The sequence below is a fragment of the Empidonax traillii genome, unplaced genomic scaffold (genome assembly GCF_003031625.1).
Source record: "Empidonax traillii isolate 1590-97213 ecotype Southwest subspecies unplaced genomic scaffold, ASM303162v1 scaffold148:size1803964, whole genome shotgun sequence".
In the NCBI taxonomy this organism is placed as follows: Eukaryota; Metazoa; Chordata; class Aves; order Passeriformes; family Tyrannidae; genus Empidonax; species Empidonax traillii.
In genome coordinates, this window is record NW_020955341.1 from 787166 (window position 1) to 812310 (window position 25145).

Here is a 25145-nt window from a genome sequence, read left to right on the forward strand (position 1 = left end):
TCTAGGACACTTCACAGAACTGTTATAAACCACAGCAGGACCAGCCCACTATCAGCGTGCTGCAAAAACAATGTTTTTTTCCTCAAGGCAGAGCCTCTGTACCTGCACAAAAGACTATCACCAACCATGGCATTATATATACTCTTAGAAAAATCCAAAAGGTTGCAATCAAAGTAGTTTAGATTCTCTCAGTCCCTTCCCCACATTCATGTTTATTGCAGGTTTCCTGAGACTACAACTGAAATGTCTCTTTTGTACCCAGGACTATTGTAAATGAGTTTATTATCTGACCAATTACTCTCTCGATTTCTGTTTACAAGTTGCCTACCAGAGTAAAGTCTTACAGAGAAATTAGGATACCTTTATTAAGTACTTCCAATTTTTATCTATGCTTTAATTTCCTTGGTTATTGAAAACCCCAGAAAAATACTATCCAGCTCGTTTTTTTACAACAAGAGAATTGAAGACTGAAATTCTAACCTGGAGGTGGCTCAAAAAAAGCCTCTTGTTCTTCCTCAATGGGCTCAGTGTCGTTGTGAGCTGTCCGCTTGTGCATAGCAAGAGTAGAAATCTGCTTGTAGGTTTTCCCGCAGTGATTACAGTTGTAGGGTTTGGAATGAGTGTGTACAACATGATGTTTGTATAAACTGGAATACTCTGTAAAACGTTTATCACAACCAGGAACTGTACAGACATAGGGCTTCTCCCCTGTATGGGAAAACAAAAGGGACAAAGAGAACTTTATCCAGGATGCACAGAAAAAATTTGCCCGCAAATGGTATTTAGTGACACACCTTCATTACCAACCATACTTTTATTTGAAAGGCAACAGTGAAGCTCATCCTCACAAAGTTTATCAGTGCAATCTTTTACTGTGTTTTTTAAAAACTACTGCCAGTACAAGTTGGGCCCATTTTTCACCCTTTCATTCCATCTAAAGCATCCTTCTGATGAAGACAGAATGATACAGGCTGAAAGCTGCCGTGTCAGTTGGTCATTCTGTTGAAAACTTTTTTTCTTTTATTACAGGAAACCCTATACTTTTCCTCAGTGATCAGGTATGTCCATTCACTGTAGTATCACCTACTTTTGAGTCTGCTCTGAAGAAATCTACAGGAAGCACGTTTAAACAATTATGTTTTCATATAAAAACAACTTCTATTTAAAAATCAACAAAACAAATGTCTAAATTACATTGTAAAGTAAAATTATAAACTGAGATACAAAACAGAGATCTAGGAAGCACGTGTTTTATAAAATACATAATGCTACCAAGATAATATGGCTATCACAGGCTTTAACATTTTAGAACCTTCAAATTTGTGGTGATTTTTTCTGCCAACTAACCCTGAAAATCAAGTTGGGTAAGTATTTTCACCTCCAGTCGATAAAAAGGAAGTTTTGACCACAGTTTCAGCAGCAAGGAAAATACAGCTGGGATGAAAGGGTGACTCATTACAGTGAGCCAAAGTTAAGCTCAGACTTGTCCGTTACTGTTATTTATTTACAAAACAGCTCACAAGTGAGGCAAGCCCCAGAACCACATTAAGGATTTAGCCCAATGTCCATTGAAGACAAGGTTTTGCATCTATTTTAAAAAACTTTGTATCCAAACCAAAATTATTCTGCCTTGACAGCAAGGTGGGAAACCTAACTGCTTAACTCTCCTCAGCTGAGGGGAGAGAAGACCCAAAGAAAAGCACCAAGCCAGGTCATATGAACATGACTATACCCAGCTACAACACACCAAAATATTGTTCAGAAGGAGAATGACAGCCTCTCCCAAGCAGATTGCACTTCAAAATACAAAGCATCACTCATATACCTGTGTGTATTCTCACATGATTCTTATAATTAGTTGCACTGGCAAAAGCTCTCCCACATCCTGGCTCTGTACAGTAATAAGGCCTTTCGCCTGTGTGTGTCCTGATGTGAACCTTTCTAATATTAGATGTTGTGAATGACCTGCCACATCCTTCAAAGGGACACTTAAAGGGCCTTTCACCTGAAAAAAAAGACAAGAAAAGGTACACATGCAAAAGTTATAAAAGAACAAAAATTCTCCGTTATGCTTAGACTGAATGTAGGAATCCAAAGCTACCAATTTTATCGTTGAGATCCTCAGAAATACCATGAACATGCCACTGTGAAGTGTTGTAGTTTAGCCAAAACTGGCAAAATTCAGGAAAATTATACAGTCTGTAAGCTAAATGATGAAGCATTTAGATTAGTACTTTATAAGGCATAAAACAGACTCAGTTCATTTGATGAGCTTCCACGTTGTCTGTATTCTAACAAGTACTCAATACCCTCCCCAATTCATATCTATATTATCCAAAACAAGTGTATCATACCATTTGCACATTTGTCAATTGTTAATTCATAAAATGAAAAAACCCTTCATGGTTTAACATATGATACCAATGGGTAAATAAAACTCACTACAGAGAACACTTAACTTTAGCTGAGAAGAACACATATAGAGAGCCACAAAACTCAAGTTTCAAACTCCAAAACCAAAGCAATCACAAATACAAGTTCTTTTAAAGTAAGTCTAATAATGTAATATAAATTTAAGCACAATAACTTACAACCCTGCACCAGAACATTCCACTCTGCACACCAGACAAGGTCAACCACTAACACCCCAAACCCTGACCTTTCAGATCTATCAAAGCACACAGAGAGGGAGAGCAAAGGGGATGAGGTTTGGAGCAGTTCGAGCCACCTGACAGGCTGTCCTCCACCTCAGCACTTCTAGAGCTAAGTACATTCAACCCACTGTACTGCTTACCAAAGAGAAGAATCCCAGAGCAAGAGAGGGCAGAACACCACTACAGATACAACAATAGGTACTTAGAGACAGAAATAAAAACCCAAGTCCTGATAGAGACATTAATACCACAAAACTCCAAAGCAGTTAACTCCTTGGCAGAGGAAACTCCTATTCACTCCTTCGGGCAGCTGTTTCGGAAAGGTTTTCCAGCCTCTTGCCAAGGCCGTGCGTGTGCATTACGCATACACTCCTCAGTGTTGTGTTACCATGGCTCCCCCAAGCCTTGCTTCTGCCAGGACCTCAAACATGCCTGAAAGGAGCAGGGCTGCAGAGCCAACCCCGCCCAACAACAGCCCCTACACTAGAAACCCAAACAAAGCGGTTTTAAAGAATGCCCGCAGGAATGTCACCCGACCGGTCAGAGGAGGCAGCCTTTTCAGTTTCTAATGTCCTTGTTAGCAAAGCGACCTGTTTCCAGGTGACCGAGAATTGCAGCACTAGAAATGCAAAGCAAGCCCGAAGCCTTCAAGCTCTCCCCCCACTGCAGCATGAGGTACCATCCATACCAGCTTCTCTGATCCCCGAGCTGTGTGCCTGGGGAAGTCACGGAGGAACCCGAGGAAAGCATTTGATGGCACAGAAAGTGAGACTGGACTGCTACTCAAAAAGAGGGAAAAAAGTCACTTTTTGTTAAAACAGGCAGAAAATCAAGAAAGCACTAACCCCGATCTGCCTGATAAAGGAATGAAAAGGCTTCAGAGCCATAAGAGAGAGTAGGAGATCCCAAACCTGCCTCCATCGGGTGCACTGCTGCAGCTTGCATAGGGCATGAGCAAACACTGCTCCATCCATCTGCACAAAGGACTTGGCACAATTTTCTTCTCATTCTTTAGCTTCCTAAAACTACTCCGAAATTTAAAAAATGTCACCCCTGCACTCTGGTCCATGGACTGCTGGGAGATTATGGTACTATTATTCATATTGTTCAAGTGGGTAGATTACATGGGGCTGGCTCGAGCGTTGTTTCAGCTACTAATTAGACTAAAGAGATTACCACACAACTTCTATGGCAAGAAAGAAGTAAAAAATAAAAAAGTCTACAGCTAATCAAGTTGTCCATACTCCAGAAACCTTTCAGTCCACAGTCTGTACATGATCTAGTACACAAGATCCACAGTTCTCTTAGAGAACTGAAATGTTCATCCTGATGACCAATTTAACATCAAGACAGCACTAATCCCAACAGACTGTCTTTGAATATGGAAGCCCGAGAAAGTACAAGAAATATCTTACTGTAATATTAAAGTTTTACAATTTTATTGCCTGCACTTACATCCCACCTCACTGTATTGATCTTTTTAATCTGAGAAAAAAAAACTATTTTGTTTTTTCTTCTTTACTCACTAAGATTCAGAATGTTCAGTGGAAAAACTTACCAGTGTTCTAGCAGAGACGTAAACATACTTAATGGTATAGGCTAGCAAGTGACAGATTATTCTTCCTAGATTTAAGGGTTCTTCGGTTTGTTTTGGTTTTTTTTTTTTTTTAAGATCTCAGGAGAAAAGGAGACATTGTGCAAGCTTTTTTACATGAGTGCACCCACAGAGTTTTGCAGAGTTGTAGTGTATGCTGTCTAGAATTTATTTGTGTTTTGCCTTTCAAATTAATTTTTTTGGAAAAAATATAAGTTTTTTTTTAATGCATTTGGAAGCTTTATTAACAGTTGGTTTTCTATGATATTTTTGTTCAGTCTTCTGCTGCATAAAGAGAAGAGAAATCAGGATAACAAGCTCAGAAGAATCAACCTTCCTGAAGCTGGCATGCGAGCTGTATTGAAGGAACAAAACTAAAGAACACTGATGCCGTTTTTAAAAGGTGAGACATATTATTGAGGAAAAGTTCCTTGTTCTGTTACAGCTGCAGATGAAACTGTAAAGACAACAAGTGACTCAGTGACGATGTGAGTGAGGCATCGCTAAAGTTAGTGCATTTACAAAAGCAGTGTGAATGCTTGGACACCTTTTCCAAGCAAAGCATGCTGGATTTGCAGTAAATGCTTACCATGCTGAAATGCTGTTGAGCTCACTGGGCTTCAGAAAGAGAATATACACAGGCTGATTTTGCAAGTATAAAGTCACAGAACGAGGAAAGAGAAAAAAAGATCCACCTGAGTGAATTAACAGAAAAGTACTGAGTGATAACAGTACCTGTGTGGGTTCGAATATGTTTCTGCAGGTCTCCTGAAGTCTTGAATGATTTGGTGCAATTTTCTTCTGTGCACCGATAAGGCTTTTCACCAGTGTGTGTTCGGACATGACTTTTTAACCCATACCCTGAAGATCAGAAGGGATGTTACGGTAGTGTAAACACAAAATTAGGTCATAAACCATCACCATCAAAAGCTGTGCTTGCCATTCCAATCAGGAAACTGGATGATAAGTAAAATTTGCTTTCATTCTTCAAAAGCTCTTCATTTTACCATACAGAGCAGCATTTAGGTAACAGTTTAGAAATTCTTTCATCCTTCATTTAGAAAGAAAATACACTTCCATAATGCTTCTCCTTCCCTTCAGAAGGATAAACTGTAATCATTATAATGTAGACAAATATTTACTCTGCCTTCTGAGTAAGCTGTGTGCATTCCATCTAGTTTTTACCTCTTCCCACTACTGCCACCAAAATGACATTTGCTCACAGAAAAAGCAGTACCACTAATGAAGTCAGCAGTAAAAGCACATATATAGGTGCTAATTGATAGCAGTCACAGACACTCATTCCCTTTAAGATAACTTTTAGGAACTCATCATCATCAAAAACTCTACCAGTTGAAAGTGAACTTTGGATCAGGCCCTCTGTAAATTATTTTGCAATGAGGATTTTATCAAGATTTTTCTGTCAGCACTTCCCTGAAAATATAATGACTAAAGAAGCCTGAAACAGCCATTTTAGAAAACAAACCTGAATTTTACTTGTGCCCACAAATGATGTGTATATTTCTACAAAATAAAGAAAGTCTGTAAGAAAATGGCATTTGCTTTAATTTCACAGCATGTTCTCCCCAAACAACTGAAATTCCTATTCTTGATGTTCTTAAAAACACAAAGCATGTGTACCAAGCTGAGCATTAATTCACTCTTTACAGCTAAAATGAACTCAATTTCATTATCAAATCAAGGAGAGTTCTTCATATTTAAACCAAGAGCATTCAGTACTTCAAGTGAACTTTGTCAAAGGCAAGGATTGCTAACTACAGTGGTACAACAGCTCTGACCAAAAATATGGTATTTACAGAAAACAGCCGTTTATAGCCATACAGTCTGTTGCAACAGAATATTTCATTGTGTAGTTTTGAAATCCCTTTACAAACAGAATATAATTAAAGGTGCAGTTCTGTAAGTGTGATTGTTTCCCTTCTGACCTTTCTCATCAGCATTTATGTCTTAGATCAGATTAATTTATTTTAAAAACACCTTATTTAAAAAAAATTAAACTTAACTTTTCTAAGCATCATATTAATTTACATTCAAAGGAAAAGAATAAAATTTGAAAGAAGACTTGCTCTTCCACTTCGTGTTTCATTCTTCATAATTGCATTTTGCACAATCAAATTCAATCTCAGGAAGAGCATCATTTATGAACAGAGTAGTCTGTATGAAATGTAGTTCACGTCATGAGAGATGTCCTTCTGATACAAATTCAGTAAAGAACACTTAAAACAGCATCTTCCTTCAAAGTTCCTTTCAAATTTAGACCAGAAGATCATGAATCTACCTCTAGCCTAAAGCTTTCTATTATCACCAAATTTAACTTTTGCTATTAGTTTAATGTTAAGAAAGGCCTATTTTTCAACATAAAATTTGACTGTAGAGTAACAGGTGAAGAGTAAGGGAAGTGTCAAGTGTTTTATGTCATTCCTCCTTCAATAACTAGGAGTTAAATCATTTTTAAGTCATTTCTTTGTGCTACACCAGCTGAAAAGATTACTTTTTTTTTGCAGTTCTCCCAAGCAACTTAGCAGTTTAAAAAAGACAATACTAAAAACTTATTTTATTCAGAGACAAACACTAACAAGCAGGAGGAGTCTACAAAAGGTTACCTGTTGCAAATGCTTTGCCACATCCAGGATGTTCACACTGATATGGTCTGTCTCCTGTGTGTGACCTCTCATGCACCTGTTGACATCCAAGACAGAGACTTAATGAAATGTATCTGGTTACTTCAGCACAGAAACAGTTCATTCTCAAAGTCAACATATTTTATTTCTTTTCCTAAGATTCACATTCAAGTGTCTGTTTATATCAGTGATGAAAAATCATGAAATATAGTAACGTTTTCCCTAAAACTAAAGGTGTCTCTTTCCAAAGTTTAACCTGATCCTTCCAGTCAGTTTTGCACAAAACAATTCTGTAAACACAGGCAGAGTTGCCATCATGTGTCTACATTAAAGACAGTATGCAAACATGCCTCAGAGCCCACTCTATATCGGATTTTTTACTCCACTGAATGCTTCCAATAATCCTCTTATATTGCATGAAACCTCTGCAGCAAGGACAGAAATTTAACATGTGATCCATAGAGTCAGCAACTCACTAGCTCCTGTATTTAGTCAAGACAAGGCAGCACTGCATAGAGGTTACCTCATCAGCAAGTGATTATCTCAGCTCAACTGGAAGGGGAACAGCTCTACACCCTTACTGTTTCACTAATTCCTTTACTTAGTTTAAAAAAGGAAGAGAATTAAGGAGTTGCCATCTGTAAAGAAAAGATGCTCCAGCTTTTCACTTTGAATGTTAGATCATTTTGAAGAGCCAGACTTTGTATTATGATGGTGAAATATTTAAAAAAATAGAATTTTCGCATGATCATACACACACAATAAAAAAGTCCATAAAGTGAACACTGGATTCCAGAATTATTGTGACACTGCTGGTAGAAACAATCTCAACAAGTGACTTCTTATATTATGGTAATAGAGTGGCTTAACACACCTGCATCTACCCAGAACACTACGTAAACTCAGCTGAGCACCTGAGACAAATTAATTCAATAAATATTTGACAAAACAGCCCCACTGCAGCTGGCTCTCTATTAATTTCCATTACTATTAACCACAAACTTTACGAAATAACTGTGTCTACAAAGTAACAATGCACATTGTATTTCTGCTCACCTTAAGATGGTGAGCTGTTGTGTACAGTTTGCCACAGCCATCATAGTCACAGCGAAAGGCTTTCTCTCCAGTCTGCTGAGATTTTGCAGTCACTCTTGTTCCATGTCCTTGCAGGACAATCTTAAGTTAAAAAGAAAAAAAAATTAAAAAAATAAAAATAAAACTTTACACTAAAAAAAACAACAACCAAAATGGATCAGAGAAGTCACACAACTTTATTTTGCTATCAAGCCAGAGCTGATTATGACAGGGTTCTTTTGTTTCTCTTTGCTATGCCACGTATTTCTTACTCCTCAATAAATAAACTAACTAACTAGAAATAAATAGCTGAAAACATTAATTCTGATGAGAGAAACTGTAAAACATACTTGTAGCTACCAAATTTAAATGCTTGCATTAATTAGCTAAATAGCAAAGACAAAATAACTTAAAAAATAAGGCAGTGGTAAAATGACCAAATGAGTAGACAGAGGAATCTTAGATTACATCTAAGCTTCAGGAGGCAACTTAAACCCCTTTTAAAGGCTTCTTCATATGCTAACATACAAGAAACTTTTATACAGACTGAACAGAGGCAGACGCCCAAATGTAAGCACTTTGACACAAACGTATGCAAAGTGATCGAGACTATTGTAAAAGGTCTGCCCTCTTAGACCACCTCCCTTTCCTTATGGATCCAATTCTATTTCTTAACTGCCAAAAGAACATTTCACAGAATGGATGAGGAGAAAACACCTCCAGCTCAAAGCATGGTCAGCTGCAGCAAGTTCCTCACAGCAGTATCCAACTGGGTTCCGAGTATCTCTAAGGATGGGGACTCCTGCAGGCTGCCCCCAGCCTTCACATTCCCCATTAATCCTTCTTGGCAAATGAGGTCTAGCAAAGTGTCTCTCACCTTGCCAGCTGCTTGTTAACCTGCTTTAGATTGCCATTTACCAGCCCTGAACTCCAGAATCCTCCTGGATTTCATGTGCCCTGCTGTGATGCCCTTCCAGTAGATACGGAAGTCGTTAAAATTCCCCATGAAGACGTGGCCCTGTGAACATGAGGCTTCTTCCAGTTGTCCACAATAAGCCTCATGTTCTTCCTGACCATGCTCTCTGTAGCAGACCACAACCACCTCAACCCACCCAGGCTGATCATTCTGACCCATCCCAAAGCAGAGCCCTCTGCAGTCCTGCTGTTCCCACATGAAGGGCAGCTCCTGCTCCTCTCCTTCCCCACCTAGCCCTATTAAAGAGCCTTGGATCCATCCATTACAGCACTTCAGTTGTTTGAACTCTCCCACCACATCCCCCTCATCCAAACAAGACTGTAGCTCTGCAACTGCACATCGACCTCTATTTCCTCACTCAGATAGATCAGAAATTTGATTGGGAACAACATTCCTACAGATTCTTCAGAGAGGATGTGATACCCCCCCTAACCTTCAGACTGTTCTTAAGACTGAGGAAGCAAAGTTACTTATAAAATTTTAATCAACTGAAACAGTCAACTCCATCACTTCAGAAAAGCTTCTCTGAAACCATGGAGAGAAACAAAACCTCCTGGATCAAGAAACCCATTATTAATACTGTTGTTTAACCTATGATAGCATGAATCACAAAAGTCACTTCCATATATTAAGGATCATGGAGAATACTCTTGGTTGAGCACCTGCACTGAAGCACTGATTTTTTTTTCCTATCAGTAAACCTACTACTATTTCTTTGTTGTTTCAACATATAAAATATTTATATATTTTCAGATATCTGCTATAAAGCTGAAGTATACCAAAGTTTAAAAGAAAATGAAAACAGTTCTATAATGTGCTCATATCTGTAAGGAAATAACCAGACATAATTTTACCAATGTTAAGATTATTTTATCTTTCTCCCCCTCTTTGTATCAAACAGAATAACAGGGGAAAAAAACCAGTTTAACATCATGAGCATTTTTTTGTTCAAACAACTGGTTGCAGAAGTATGTGTTGCTCCACAATACATTAGTTGGTATGACTCGAGCATTATTAAGAATTCAGTTAGTATCATTCAACAAGAACAGATATCGTATTAAAATTACTTAAAAGACAATACATTAGGGAAACTAAAAAATTCATATGTTAGGAGGCACAAAGTCAGAAGAACGTAGCAAATAATAATGTGAAACTGAGAGGAACTGTGTGCTTCAAAATACTTCTAAACACACAGAATTAAAAAAAAACCCCTATTTTTACAAGATCACAAATCCATCCTGAGTTCAGACCGGTAACAAAGGAGAAAAACAAAGGTAACGAAGAGCTCAGGTAAGATTTTTATACTGCATATGTAAAAGCAGAATCATATAACCAAGGTGTGTATTACGAACAGATGGGTATAACAGGTTTGAAAGGAAATAGTGTAGGATATCCACTTGGGCACACAGAGTCTTTTTTTTCCACAAGTAGAAATCACAAAGAGGTTTTATGCTTTTTTCTGTGGTGAAACACCTCACTAACCACACGCAAGTCCGAATGACTGCTTAACAGTACTACATCTGTTACCTCTGGACTTAAAATGTTTATAAATATACACCCAATTAATTCTACGAGTAAACATAACTCTATTTTATCCCTAGTAATATATTAATTCAGAATGAGTTACAAGTAGGTATCTACTTAAATCAAGGTATAAACATGATTTGTATTTTCATACATAATTAATAGCTTTGGGCCCCTTCAGTTGGCCAACTGAAGACACCTTATATGGGTCAGAATTTGAGACTAAGCCTCAATCCCTTTTGAAATACCAGATCTCTTTTTGTTTGGAACATATAATGCTCCAAAAGATTGGCACACTTCCACATGGCACATATGTTGCCATACATGTCTGAGATAAAACAACCTTTAGATTCACTTTGGGTGGGGCTGAGGCAAAAATCAACATTTAAGTGGATACTGGTCACAAGGAATTTTGCTTAATAGGCTCTTACTTTCAGTTAAAATCCAACCGAGGCCTTCTCTTACTTGTCCTTGAATTTTGCTTTTTATTGGGGTTGTATCCCTATTCCAATCTACAAGTGTGCAAACCCTCTGAATTTCTTAATTTAATTTTCTGGAATACAGTACTGTATTTTACAGTGGAAGATACTTTTCCTCCTTATTTAGTTCATTGTTCCTTAAATTAAACAAAAAGGAAAGATGGGGCTTCTCTGGGCAGACCTTTCTCAACGCCATGACTTTTCCAGTTTTGATTCTATCATCTGAACATGTGAGGGCACAGAGGTTTTAGTACTGTTTTTGCTGTTGGCCATAACTTTTGAAGCCCAAATAAAATATTATGTCAAATACATAATTATAAGGATCCCAGGGGAATAAAAAGCTTGAGACTTAATAAGCTGCACCTGTATTGTCCATTACCCCTGAACTTTTAAGATCATCTTTTCACATTGAAAAGGATTTTATATTTTCATGTACTAACAACATGAGTTCAGAATAAGAAATGGAAGTATTTTTCTGCTTCTTTAAGCATTCAGTAGGGACAACACTTTTATCTACGGATTCCTTATAAAACCTGCAATAAAAGTCAGGCACCCTAACAGGGAAAGTGAAATCAAAATAAGTCATCAAAGAGAGAACAGTTCCAGACATATGCCTGGAATGGTCTCTCTTGAGAAGGAAATAAGTAACTACTTGAGACAGCATTCTTTCTGCTTTAAATACTATTAAAAGTGAGTTCATTCCCTGGAAAAGAACTTCTGAAATACTTACACTCTTACTGATGAAATACCCAGGTCAGCTTGAAAAATCTTAGAAATCCAACATAATTTTTAATTACCTTTTAACAGAAAAAAACTCTAGAAAATAATAAGTATTAGATGATCGTTTAAAATCTTGTGACAGCATCTTGTACAAAGGGAGATAGTACAATCTATCTGTATAGCACTGAGATCTAAAACTCCTGAGGGGTAATAGCAGACCCTAGTTCATGGCTACAGGACTACCTATCTACCTTGCTGGGCAAGGAAGGCAGAAGAAATTAATATACTTATTTTGTATTGGGCACATACCTGCATTTTTTTATCTTGTTCATTTTCACCTATCATTCCTGTGCCACTAACACTGTCATTTCCATCAATAGACACCTGAAAAACAAAATTGAAATGGGAAAAACATTTACAAGTTATTTTTACTCATTTGAAAGACAGAGGGTTACAGACAGACTCTGAAGGCTTATTATTTCATAGCTCTCTAGCTCCCTCCCTTTGAAACATGATGATCCTGCAGTGCATTAGCTTTCATAAAAATCACCACATGCAGCACCTGCATTACAGAACAGGCAAAGGGAGTGTATCAAAGTTGTTTTACAGATTTTGTAAATTTAACAATAATAAGTTCTGACAGGAAAAAAGAAAACATTTACTTCCTTTATAATAAGGAATTTATCTCATTCCCCATTAAGCAGAAATTACTTGTTTTGAACAGCACAGGTAATTTGATTCCAAAGGGGTTTAGACAATATGGATTACATCTCAATTTGAACTAGTCAAATTACAACAGCTAAGCAATGACTTGCGTATTGCTCTAAGGGTTTGTTTTTAAAAACATTCTACAGGAGAAGAAAGGTATTGTTGCCTTCCAAGGAGCTTATAAAAATATCTGAAAGTGTATTAGTTGTTAATGTGACATTTTTATTTAAATAAAAATATTAAAAAAACACAGAACTGTCTTGCATGCAGCAACTCGAAGAACAGTCTTATTAGTCACTGTAGAAAAAAATTAATTTAAAGTATACTCTATACAGTTTCCCATTCCTTAATTGCCTCTGTATTAAGCACAGGCATTCACAATACTCTCTGCATCCATTATACTCAAGATTGAGATGAATGCATCTAAGCTTTAGACTAAGTGATTTTTTTATTCTCTAAAACAGCTTGGCAGGAACCCTACCCCATCTGGGATGCTCATGCCCTTTCCCTAAGGAGGCCAGAGCAGGCTCTTGAGAATGCTGTGGTTGTGCAAAGCTGACGCCCGAAGCATCAGTTCACCTGGAGATGGGAGATGAACTTGTCCCTTAAGAAAGCTGTCAGACTGTACTGTCTCTCTAAATTAGACAGTTGTCAGCAATAACCTCTTGGGAACTTCAAGCTAAAACAGTGAAGAGGAAAGTGCCCAAGCAGAGGCAAGTTTGCATTACAAAAAGATTGCAAACAGAGTCTGAACGCAGGTAACTTTTGGGTGGGTTTTTTTAAAGGAAACAATAGCCATTTTGGGACCTTCTCCTTCAGAATTTTTAAAGGAAGGGGAGAGAACCTTCACAGAAAGGAGACTTAAATTACTTCCTCCTGATCCTCCTGTTGTTGGTTGAGAAAGTAACTGAAATTAGAACTTCATCAATGCCACTGGAAACAAATGATCCAAACAGAACATGCAGGCATGTGTGGAGACATGCAGAAATCCCAGGAACTGTACTTTGCCAACAGCTGTAATGTGGAAGGAAAAGAGCTTATGGAAGGATAGTATGTGTTGTAACCTCTTCACAGTTCTATCACATACCTCCTGACTTTAATGTTCACAGAGAGCAAGGATCTCTTTTTTCTCCTTGGCTGCTTTGGGAGAGAAGTGGCATTGACTCAGCCCAAAATTAAAAGGACTACAGTTAAGTCTGCATGTGTTTTGCAAGATGTGGGCAGATAGTACTATGCCTGAAGGAGAAGCGAGGGACAGTGAAAAATGTACATATTCCACCAGTGAGCTTCTGTGTAGTCTCCTTGTATCTCTTTGTAGGAACTCTTAATATCTGTACTAATCCTGGGCAGCCCGTTGAGCTTTGCTGTTTTTGCCTGTTCTGTAGGACAGGGAAACAAAAGAACCACCACCCTCCACTCCAAACCCACCTTCAAAACTTTCTTTGTACTTTTAAGTTTTGAAAATAAAACCTTAAAAAAGACACCCAATTTTAAACTTCTCTTTTGCAGTATTGTGAGAATTCTGGAAGGATTCCAAGGCAGATCTTTGAGTTCCTCCTAAAAGACTGTCTTAAATTCTAAAGAAAGCTTTAGTCTGCATTTAATTAAAAACATAATAACACCTACATTGAGTCAAACTAAAGGCCATACTAGTGCACCATTTCATTTCCAACAGCAGCCAGTAGCAGATGCTGGAGAATACTAAACGAACAGGCCAAGCACGTAGTGATGCGTTCCCTAAAATATTCTCCCAACCTCCAAGCAATTTGCAGCTTATGAACTTCCTGAAGCAGAAGTCACATGTTCCTACCTAATAGCTGTGGACACATTTTTCTTCTATGAATTTATCTAATTACTCTTTGAATCCAGGGATATATTAGCATCCACAATATCCTACAAGCAGTGCAGTGCTTGAACTTTGTGCTGCTTGGAAAAGTATTCTTCCCTTGTTTTTCTTGAACCCATCACCTGAGAGTTTCATCTGATGTTTCCAGTTCTGAAACTGGTATAGACAATGACAAATCACTACTCTTCTTTGTGCCACTTAAAATGTTATAAAATTCTATCATACACTTAATTTATGTATTTAATGTCTTCCTGTACCTTTTTCAACATGTCTATACCATTGAAAATCTGGTATGGAAAGTGTACATTGCCTCACTGTGAAGTGTACAGAGACATGGAGTAGAATCCCAAAACCACAATACTCCTTCTAGGGTTGTGACCAGTGAGATATTATTTGCTTTTCTAAGTAAACCAGGTGTAGTACTTGGAATCTCACTTCTACTGACTTTCCCCAGAGGTTCGAGCAGTACCTTTCAGAATAAAATTCTGAGATGAAAGTGTAGAGAAAATAAATAGAATTTTTCCTAAACATAGACAAAAGTGCACTACAGAAAACAAATTTACATTACAGAATTAAAAAAAGACATACTGAGGTAAATAGGGCAAAATTGAAAATTTATTTGCATTTCTTCTGTTTCTTCTTTACCTTCTCACAACTTATCAGAAATTACGGTTAATGTAGTCACTGGTTAAGAAGGGCAAAATCATGACTGATTTAAACCTAAGTGAAATAGTAACAGAACATGTAAAAGCTTGTCATTACAGTTCAACTGACCTTGAACTACCTTTTATTTTATGAAATGTTAAGGCATAGCCAAAAACAACACAAGTTGAGCAGCTCTATTAGTATCTCTCAATTGTAACAGATAGAAGCCTAATGGAAAGAATAGTGCATAAGCCATTTAATTATCCCAACTGGCCTTCTCCCAAAATTTGACAACTGCCAGTGACTCTGGAAGACAGATTTTAAAATTTATTCTACTTTTTCCAGAGCAATACAAGCAGTGATGGTCATTATCCAGCAACTGGGACACTGCTTAACTATAGTCCTGAAGTTGCATCACCCATTACTATATTTACATCATGCTTTACAAAAGTCCAGTAGAGTGAACAACATGGAATTTTGAGCATCATACTACATTTTACTATTGAAAGTATGGATCAAAGAAGTTTTTTCCAAAGTTAGTAACTGTCAGTTATCTGTTTTACACTTCATACCATGTGTTGTCCTTGCCCAGTACACCAGGCTGTTCTCTTCCCATTCAGGAAAAAAAGAAATGCAGCAATAGTGGCTTACAAGAATAATTTAACTTTGTCCTTCTTTCCAAAGAGTGTCCTTTCAAGAGACTCCTTTGTAACAGTGTATTATACAGAAGATTATTATCTAGCTATGTAAATTGCTTTCCAAATCGGTCTGACTTGAGCATTCAGTCTTTTCTGCAACATTACACACTGGAGCTGCTCATGACAGTGAAGCACTGTCATGACAATTTGGTGTTCTCTCTTCTTAGAGTCTAAGACTCTCTTAATTATAGTTTTAATTCTTAGACAACAGTTGGCTTTTGCTGCTACACTAAAACATTATGGATGGAGGAAACATCTCTCAGTGTACCTTGGCTGCATATTGCTCCAAAGCACTGATGGTGTCCGGGTCGATGGCAGCATCTCCTGTGTGAAGACCTGCAACGGTGCCATCAGCCTGAATGGCTAAAATGGTGTCTGACTGGGGCATTTGCACCGTGTGGTGGATGTAGGCAGTGGTTCCATCCTCCAGCTGGACAGCTTGTAACGCACTCTGGTCATAACTGTCTGAGAAAGGGTATTACAAAGTGTTAGGATTCCAAAAGGAACAGCAATGTCTGCATGTTACATGGGGAAACTACTGCTCTTCAGGAAATGATTCCTGAAGTCATAAATACATGTGAGATATATGAGAAATATAAACACTAGTATTTGAGAAATATAAACACTTAAAGTAACACTATAAATAGCATTGAAGAATTTTTTTTCAAGACAATACCTCCTATGGTTTTATTTCTGCACTTACGAAAGTATAAACAAAAATTTATATTGGTCTAGCTTTGTTTACAAAGGAAACCAGGAACCCAAATATGCTTTCCATTTCATATCCACTCAAAATAAAATTAAAATAATGTAACACATACTGATGTCAATACTTCAGATCTTAGAATTCATGAATCTGATCATTTTAAGTACAGAATCATGAAAAATATGCAAAGAAACACATAAAATATATGATTACTCTTAACAAAAAATAATCTTTATTACATTCTCTGCTCTTGGTATTGTCACGCTGGTTTAAACAGATCGAAAATATATACTTGATCACTTTTTCTAGAGAAGTGGTATTATTTCCAGGACTAGTATAATCATCTTCTACAGAAACATAAGTTATCATTTGGAATAAATACATTTGCATTCTTGCCTGTCAGCTGTCACATTTTCTGCCCTACTGCATAATGGCAAAATCATCGATAGCATGATCTTTAAAATTCAGGCCAATCTCTACATTCTTTAGCTCAAGCAGGACTGACTAATTCTTACCTAATTCTTTGTCTTCCATTTTCACATGCAGTTATTGCTGACATCTGTATAAGGCCTTATATTCTCTACTAACATGACATAAACTTACTCTAATGTAACCCTGGGTTAACAAGCAAATGTGGTATATGCTGGTTTGGATTCTGTTTATAACTGTTATAGGAGGCCCAAATAGGGAACCGAACCAGTCTCATTTCAGCAATTTTCACATCACAAAGTAGAGGCAACAAGTAATTTACACTGGGAATCACACTAACTAACGTGATAGTTTTAAGAGAGGATCATATTTGATACTGCTGAAGCTCTGTTGAACACTAATGTAATGAATCACACTTCAAAAAAGAAAGTTACCTTTCGAGGTGTGATGAATAAATGCTGTAGTTCCATCTTCCAGCTGAACTGCCTGTCCATCCTCCAGACGCAAGCTGTCCCCTGTTCACAGAATTACACAACTTCAACAACAGTCTGAAGAATACCTTAGCTAGAAAGATTAAACACTAAATACATAGGATTACAAAATACCTAACATCTCTTTATGACTGTTTCCATTACAATAAGAAATCAAGCGATTATCACGACTGTTAATTGATCAATATTTATCAGTAATACATTATTTTATAACATATTTTTTGTATTATTGCACTCACTGCTTTTAGGCATAGGTACATGTTGAACATAAGCAGCAGAACCATCTTCTAATTGAATCACTTGGCCGTCCATTAATTTACCATCTGAAATATACAGACAATTAGAATTCTTAAAAATATTCTAACACATCACAGTTTAAACACACAGTTGATGCTTTCTGGATTAAAATATAAATAAAGTCTTATCAAGAAATAATGTTAGGTAAAGAGTAAGCACAATGTAGCCATGCAGAGGTTTAAAAATTCTGAGATTATAAAAATGGAAAAGGTCTGCTGTCCTATCCAGTGGGCAGAATGTTGATATTTCAGTTTGAACTGTAAAGATCACTTCACTTTTGTTTGACTCATGTTCTGAATTTGACTGTTGCATCTTATTAGTAGCTTATATTTACTTATAAGTAAATATTTATTTTACAGTATTACTGTAATACCTGTAACTTCCAACTGGAATTGGAACTTCATAAACATTGTACAGATTTTGCCTGACTTTAAAATCCAAAGAGAGGACTAAAATGGGGACATCATTTCAATACTCATCAACTTCCAGTCCTTAACGTACCTTTAGAATTGTGCTGTATGTAAGCAGTGGAGCCATCAGCCAGGGTAACTGCTTGCAAACTTACACCTTCCATGTTTTCCAAGTTATCCCCATCTGGCAGGGAACAACATTTCAGGTTCACTCTAAACAGCATCAAACCCTAGAAACCTCAACTTAAAGACCTCCAGTAAATTATTCCATCCTCTTAAAGCATACTGACTTCAGAAAGAATAATGGCAAGTAGTTCTTACTTGCTTTCTGGTTTCTGAACCTTGACCACATATTTGGGACATATGTCCAAGATTTTGCTCTGTAAAGATGACAGCTAAAAGGTTACTTTCCTTAACTAAAAAAATATACAGTGACACTAAATAACTAACTACAAATGAGGCCATGAGAATCAACAATTAAATAACATTATATATACTTGTATTGATCTTTTTTGTTTTGTACAACATTAGCTGTCACTGATACACACAAAACTATTTAGGATAAAATACAGGAAAGGGTTTGTAATCATGTAAAATTATAATAAAGCTGTCAGAAAACATTAGGTTTAAGCCATTCTTAGGTGATTAATCTATTTTAAAACTTGTTTAATACCCACTTAGATATAAACTGCAGTTACAAAGTATAAAAGAGTAAGACTATACTGAGAATAAAGTCAGATTTTATATTTCACACTTTGGCACATTTACACTTCTATTCTCTTAATTAAGAGATAATTTCATTTCAGAATTAAATTAGTGAATTTAACCAACCTCAGTTAACTATCTTCTGATATATTTTTCATTTCAAATGCACTACATGAATTTTAGTGTTTTATCCGAGTTTCAAAGAGGAAAGACACAATAATGTAGAGATATTTTAACCTGAAGGTTCACCTTGCACAGCTACAGCTTCTGTCAGACACAGAGTCACGTGCTGGGCCTCCATTCCTCCTCCAGAAAATTCAGTCATTCCCTGAGAGTCTCGGTTTATCTGAGCTAATAACATTGTCTACCTAGAAAAAAAGCATTCACAAAATCGAAAATTTAAATACAGAACCAGAATCAGTTAATCCCAGTTTAATGTGATTTTTATATGGCTGCTACAAATATTTTGTTAGGTTTTATATAAAAAAGATGCAAAAAATTATTTACTTACTTGGAAAATACTTCAGAGGAATAAAAGTTATCTGAAATAGGTAAACATTACTTCCTGAATTAACTAGGCTGTTAAGGACTTCACATAGTAGTTACTAAATTTAAGTGCATCAACCACATTTAGATTTCAGTTAAATATAAATTATTTAACCAGTGTATAAAGAAAAACGGTGGTAATGACAGTATTATTAATAATAGCTGTTTGTCCCCAGAATTAAAATAAAGCTGACAATTCACCCATAGTCACCCCTGACAACAGCAGACCTTCACCTGCATAAATTAAACACCTCTTCAGTGCCAGATCGAACTTATCACACACTGGGAAATGCACACTTCATTAGTAAGTCTAGTAGAATGATCCAACTATTTCCCTAGACTTTACAGAAAGATTGCTGTTTAAATAAAAATAAAAATCTGCCCTTGAAATGTGTTAATGACACAACAGCCCAGTGACTAGGGAGTGACTGCTGTATCTCACAGAACCAGATACAGCCATCCCTTTGGATACTGATTTTCTTACCCAAGCATCTTTCAATTTGGGAGATTTATAAGTTTACTGAACCTAAAAGGCTATTAATAATTTTCACTATTACTGGATTAAGAAGCTATAAAGGAAATATATAACACTGTGTTCTGCTAACTCAGATGTTGGCTTTAGCCACAAGGAATAAAAAAACCCAACCAAACAAAAAACCAACTGAGTTCTGCAAACTCTTTAGTTAATGTGACATCCACTTAGATGTGGACGAAAAGTGAGGGGAAAAAAAAGCATCACATGGAACTGGAATCTAGGTTACAGAGCATTACATTCCCCCCCGCTCCAACTTCTTCATAGTCAAGAGTTTTTCTTACAGTAAGAAGCAGTTAGATAATCTCACAGAGAGGTTACAGATAATCACAGCTTTCAATCCTACTATGGTTCTATGATCTGCTGGTTTACAATTCAAGGCTGAGAAGAATAATCTAAGGTTTTTAACTTACTTATGATTACATTTCTAAATAACTAAACTATTTTAAACTCTCAGAAATCTACCCTTGGATAATTCATCAGTGTCAAAGACCACTGAGAAAACCATGCCTATGTCAGAACTAAAGAATAAGGAATGCAAAATTAGACCATGTAGGTACTCCAGCATGCCTACAGCATTTAAAAGGTTACTACGCTCATTTCGTAGTTGAAAGTTATACCCAAGCAATGTTTTCCAAATACATCCAAGTGTACATAGTGAGCCAGACTACTTCCTAGAGCTGCGGGCAGCTACTTCAGCTTCTTAGTCTGAGCAGAGGACAAGCAGCTGCCTTTGGCCACACTTCAGCCAGGGCTGTGCACAAGCCAGTGTGTCCCCACAGCCTGCTAACTTCAGTGTGCTGCTACACCACCTACCCACAGCACCTCCTGTGGAGTCAAAATCCCCTTGGCAGGTGTGAGGATATTACTGACATCGTGCTTAACTGTTAAGAGCCCAGTAATGGAAAAGACAGAATTTAAAAAAAAAAAAAAATGGAAAGAAAGAGTACCTTTGGGAAGGTTTTAAACCTCCTACTTTTCTTCATGTGCTACACTGAAAAGCACACAAGAAAAAAAAATGGCTAATGATCAGTTCATCAGTAAGAAATATGCTTTCCAAGATTAAAATCCTCCATAATTTCTACCTGGAATATAAAGGTCTGTAATATGGAATTTGAACCTGGAACAACTCTAGCATTGAAAATACAATTAAGATAGAAACCAAAATATAATTCAAAACGTGTAAGAGATTTTTTTTTTAAACATCCAAGAGAAGATGCGTAATTCTTCTTCCCAGCATCCTTTTCAAGAGAAGCTTTTACAGAAAATGAGGCCACTAAAAGAGTTCTAATACAACCAAAAAAGAGCCAGCGCATAGAGGCCATCCAGACTAAACTGCATTTATAGTAGATGTTTCTGAAGAAAATGAAATACAAAAAAATGAAAAAGGGTTTTTTTTATACTATAACCTAAGGGACAAGGAATTGTATGAGGACATAAGAGATCCTCAGTTCAACCTCTTCCTCTGCCATCTCCGCAAGAGTGACTTTGGACAAGTAACTTCTTTCCTTACTGCTCATTTATAACCCCCAATCTCAAAATAGGGAGAAAATACTTAAGAAGCACTTTGCTTGCAAACCAAACATGGGACAACAATGCCTAACCAGGCACTGAAGTGGCCCTACTCTCAGCATTCATGTATTATGGAGCAAATACGATCAGAGAACGGATGCAATTAAAAAAAACCAACTAGCAGCAAAGCGAGATTTATTGCAGACCAGTTTGAAAGACTGCTTCTCTGGAGGTACTGCCAGCTTGTAGGAAGTTAAATTAAGTAATAATGGTATTATATGCTAGTGGTGCACAGAGAGTCTGTCTTCTTAACTGCTAACAGAGGTCTGTGGGGCCTTTATTTTCCATTCACTGAATTTTCAGGACACCTCATGAAGCAGGTTGCAAAACAGCCAGACTGTTTCACACAACAAAGAAAGGCTACACAACCTCTGGTTTTGACTAGAGCTGTACAGTGAAACAATTCCAGCAGGGACTGCGCCTCAAAGGCCTTTCAGCTCAGGTAAGCTTGATGAGTATTCCATCTTGGCTCGAGTATCTTGTAAGGATCCTCTAATGTACTATCTGCCTTCCTCCAGGGCTTAGGGCCCTTCTCTCACCTTTGGGGCAGTAGTGAAGAATCCCATCAGCACAGACAGCTGCACAGTTCTGACAGAGTCTGAGCAGAACCAATGGCTTAAGGGGTCAGCAGCTATTTTGGAAGAAGATAAATTCAAGGGCCGAAGAAGCAATAGTTTTTGTCTAAATTGTTTCAGTGTTTGTTACTATAGTGTTGCTGACTAACAACTATCACACGCTTGGAAAGGACCGAAGTGAACTGCTGCACACAGAGCAATGTCTACTACTTTCCTCTATTTCCCATGAACTGGACAATCACTACCATCTTACACAGTAACTTACACAGACTGTATTGCTGCTTTCTCCCAATTTTTGCTACTTCAAATGATCCCTTCCAATATATCCTTTTCCCGATCCTCTGTCCTTTAACTAAGTTTCTTATCCTCAGCTCTATCCCTTCTCCTTGAAGTACCAATTTCCTTCTTCAGCCAGTCTTACCATGGTACTAAACTTCCAGGACATCCCTCTTATCAGAACAATCTAAAATTAACTTCCATGTCCACACCAGCTCCTTCTGCACTATTCTCCAAGTCTTCTCTTACTGCTGGTCTGTTCTACATGCCCATCACACCACTGTCTATCACCTTCCTGCCTCTCTAATTTAAGACATTTATGTTTAGACTCGCCTTGGAAGCACATCCCCCATAACAGAGGTTGGAGCACTGGAACCCTCCCAGACAGCAACCCCCAGGACTCACTCCCTCTCTGGTGACAGCAGATTTGCTCTGTCACTGCTGTGCAGGGAAGAGAACTCTCAGCCAAGAGTGGATGTGCTGCTCCCTTTCAGCCTCCGTGCCTTCTCCCCAGTGGAGAACACAGACCAACCAGACAGGGCTATGAGCTCTGGGAACAAGGAAAGATGCAAAGTTGGCCTGTAGAGAAATGATCATCGTATCAGAGAGGCTGCTGCTATGGCATTATTTTGTAAGAGTGGTCAAATATAGGAACAGATTGCCAAGACAGGTTATGGGCTCTCCCTCCTTGTAGGTGTTCAAGACTCGACACAGCCTTGGGCAGCCTCGTCTGAGAGACCTGCCTCGATTGGGGCAGATATCTTCTGGAAGCCCCTTCCAACCTAAACTGCTCTAGGATAATTTTTATAATGCATACACTTATAACAGTATCCCCATGCTGTTGGTATATAATCTACCCTGCAAATCTACTCTTCCAATGTATTTTAATTTGCTTTGCTTTTCCAAAACCAGTCTGTTTTCATCAAACTCAAATATCTTCCCTTACCTCCACCAGTCACTCTCTTGCATTCTCTTTTCCCCTAACTGGCTTATACACTTTCTCCTGAGCCTCCAGCAAATTTGTCTCCATCGTTTTTCCAGTCTGGATCTCACCAGCTTTTTTTCCCTGATCGACCTCATTGCCTTTATTTCTGTGCATTTGCATCACTAAGCATTTTTCCTTAAACCTGTCAGGAGTTTTGTCAGCAAAAATCTGGGAAGAGAAAGATTTCCTTTACCCACTGCAAATACTGCAACTCATGAGTTAAAAAGCAGCTGGAAGTACCCATTTTTAGGAAAAGAGGGAACGCTGGGGTGGAGCCTGTGTGGCAGCTCAGCAAGACTGATGTACATGTGTTCTTAATCTTAAGAGCTGTCCAACAAAGAACAAGTACAGGCTCAGTCATGAAGTACTCAATGGAGTGAAAACCTGAGACTTGACTTCCTGAACTCTGTGGCAAATCTTCACAGATCGTACACACGTTGCAATTATCAAAGGCAAGTTAATGGTATTTGGGGAGACTTTCACAAGGACAGTAACACATCTTGCATTCCTGAAACAATTAGTCACCAAAATAGTCCTACGGTACTCATGGAGAGAAAATCTTACCATTCTTTAAGGTGGTTAAAATGCTTCTCAAAAAAAGTCAGCCCCAGACAGAAAAGTCAGATTAAAAATCTCTGAACTGGAAACAGTGTCTGACAAAAGGAAGCAACAGCCAGTAACCCCAGTATAACACTGATAGATTAAGTACACAGGTGCAATATTTTATTTAAAAAACAAAAAGAAACAAAACCCCAAAAATCCCAAACCACCCCTTTCCCTCCTGCAGATTATCTGAACAGAAAAAACTGTGAACTCAGGCAATGTTAAATTCTCAACACTGAGGGGAGGTGGTTATTTTTCATGAAGACTTCATCAAGTTGCCCATCTAGAGACCACCTCCTGTATTTTTCCCTCCACTAACACTCAAATAACACGTTCTGGGTGCCATCACTTGTTTTGGAAAAAAGATGCAACGTTAAAAGAGTGGATTTTACATAAACTCAATTTAGCAAATGGAAACAGGAATCTCCACTAAGAACAGGAATCAAGCAACTGAGCCACAGCAGGTGGATTCAGGCAGTTAAAAAGTGAGGGAAGAGCTGGCAGAGGCCATGGCTGCCATGGAGCAGAAAGGGGGTTTGGGGCACTTGGGAACTCCAGCAGCTGAAAGGAAGTACAGCATAAGAAGACCCCAGTGAAACTGCAAAGTAGCAGGAATTTATCATTTAAAGAAAGACTAAGTCACTACATGGCTGGATAAAGCAGAAAACCTGCAGTAGAGAAACTCCTTAGAGAAAAAAAGATGATGCTTACAGGATGATTCACAGGAAATGGAATAAAGTTTGTAATAGCAGACATGGAAAACGTACTGTTATAAAATACAATCTTGAATGTGTGGAAAGAACTGGGAAAGTCAGACAGGAAAAAAGCTACTCCAGACATTCAGTAACTTTGTCATTGTTCACTCCCATCGTGAAGACAGCACTGAGAAGTTTGAAATAATACCCACTTATTTCGTTTTAAAAGAAACATCACTTTTATTTCAATACATGTCTAAACAATGTACAAAACCATTGTAATTTTATAAAAGTTATAAAAATGGCAAATAAAAACCAATCAAGAAAAGACAGCAAATGATATATAACCTCACAGTAGTAAAACTTGCATTAATAACTTTTAGAAAACAGCACTCCCACATTTGAGAAAGCTGGATCCCAAAATCAGTTCAAGTATGTCAGCACAGTAATGTAATTAAGCTTTTTCTAAATTGGTTACTGCCTGCATTAGGGCCCTTAACTGACATGACTGCAAATAGCTGTAATTTCACAAAACTAGCCTGAATGACAAACATTTGTGAAAGACCAAATTAGTACCTACAATTAATAATCTGGTCAAATACACTTGAATTGATAACTGATACGCAGTACAGCCTTCTGGGTGTCTCAATGCAAAAAATGTCTGGCATGGACTGGAAAATTGCTTGTCCACACAAAGTTTTTTAAGAGGACTTTCAACATTTTGTTTTGCTAATTATATGAAGTCATTTGTCACCTATAAGCT

At 37.6% G+C, this 25145-nt stretch overlaps 1 protein-coding gene across 6 annotated transcripts in view; it reads right to left on the bottom strand.

The window, feature by feature from the left end:
* ZNF143 (zinc finger protein 143) overlaps nt 1–25145 on the bottom strand; it is a 38950-nt gene that overhangs the window by 7493 nt on the left and 6312 nt on the right. For 2 of the 6 annotated variants that reach the window (XM_027884552.1, XM_027884554.1), the window contains exons 2-12: nt 18836–18966; nt 17985–18077; nt 17426–17509; nt 17130–17210; nt 15829–16025; nt 11973–12047; nt 7947–8066; nt 6873–6948; nt 4984–5109; nt 1826–2005; nt 481–708 (exon numbers count right to left, since the gene is read on the bottom strand). In XM_027884552.1, the coding sequence (XP_027740353.1) occupies nt 481–708; nt 1826–2005; nt 4984–5109; nt 6873–6948; nt 7947–8066; nt 11973–12047; nt 15829–16025; nt 17130–17210; nt 17426–17509; nt 17985–18077; nt 18836–18959 (1384 nt within the window). In that variant the 5' untranslated portion in view covers nt 18960–18966. Of the gene's footprint in view, nt 1–480; nt 709–1825; nt 2006–4983; nt 5110–6872; nt 6949–7946; nt 8067–11972; nt 12048–15828; nt 16026–17129; nt 17211–17425; nt 17510–17984; nt 18078–18835; nt 18967–24454; nt 24570–25145 lie in introns of all 6 variants that reach the window. The other 4 variants (XM_027884553.1, XM_027884555.1, XM_027884557.1 and 1 more) reach the window with 4 other exon arrangements.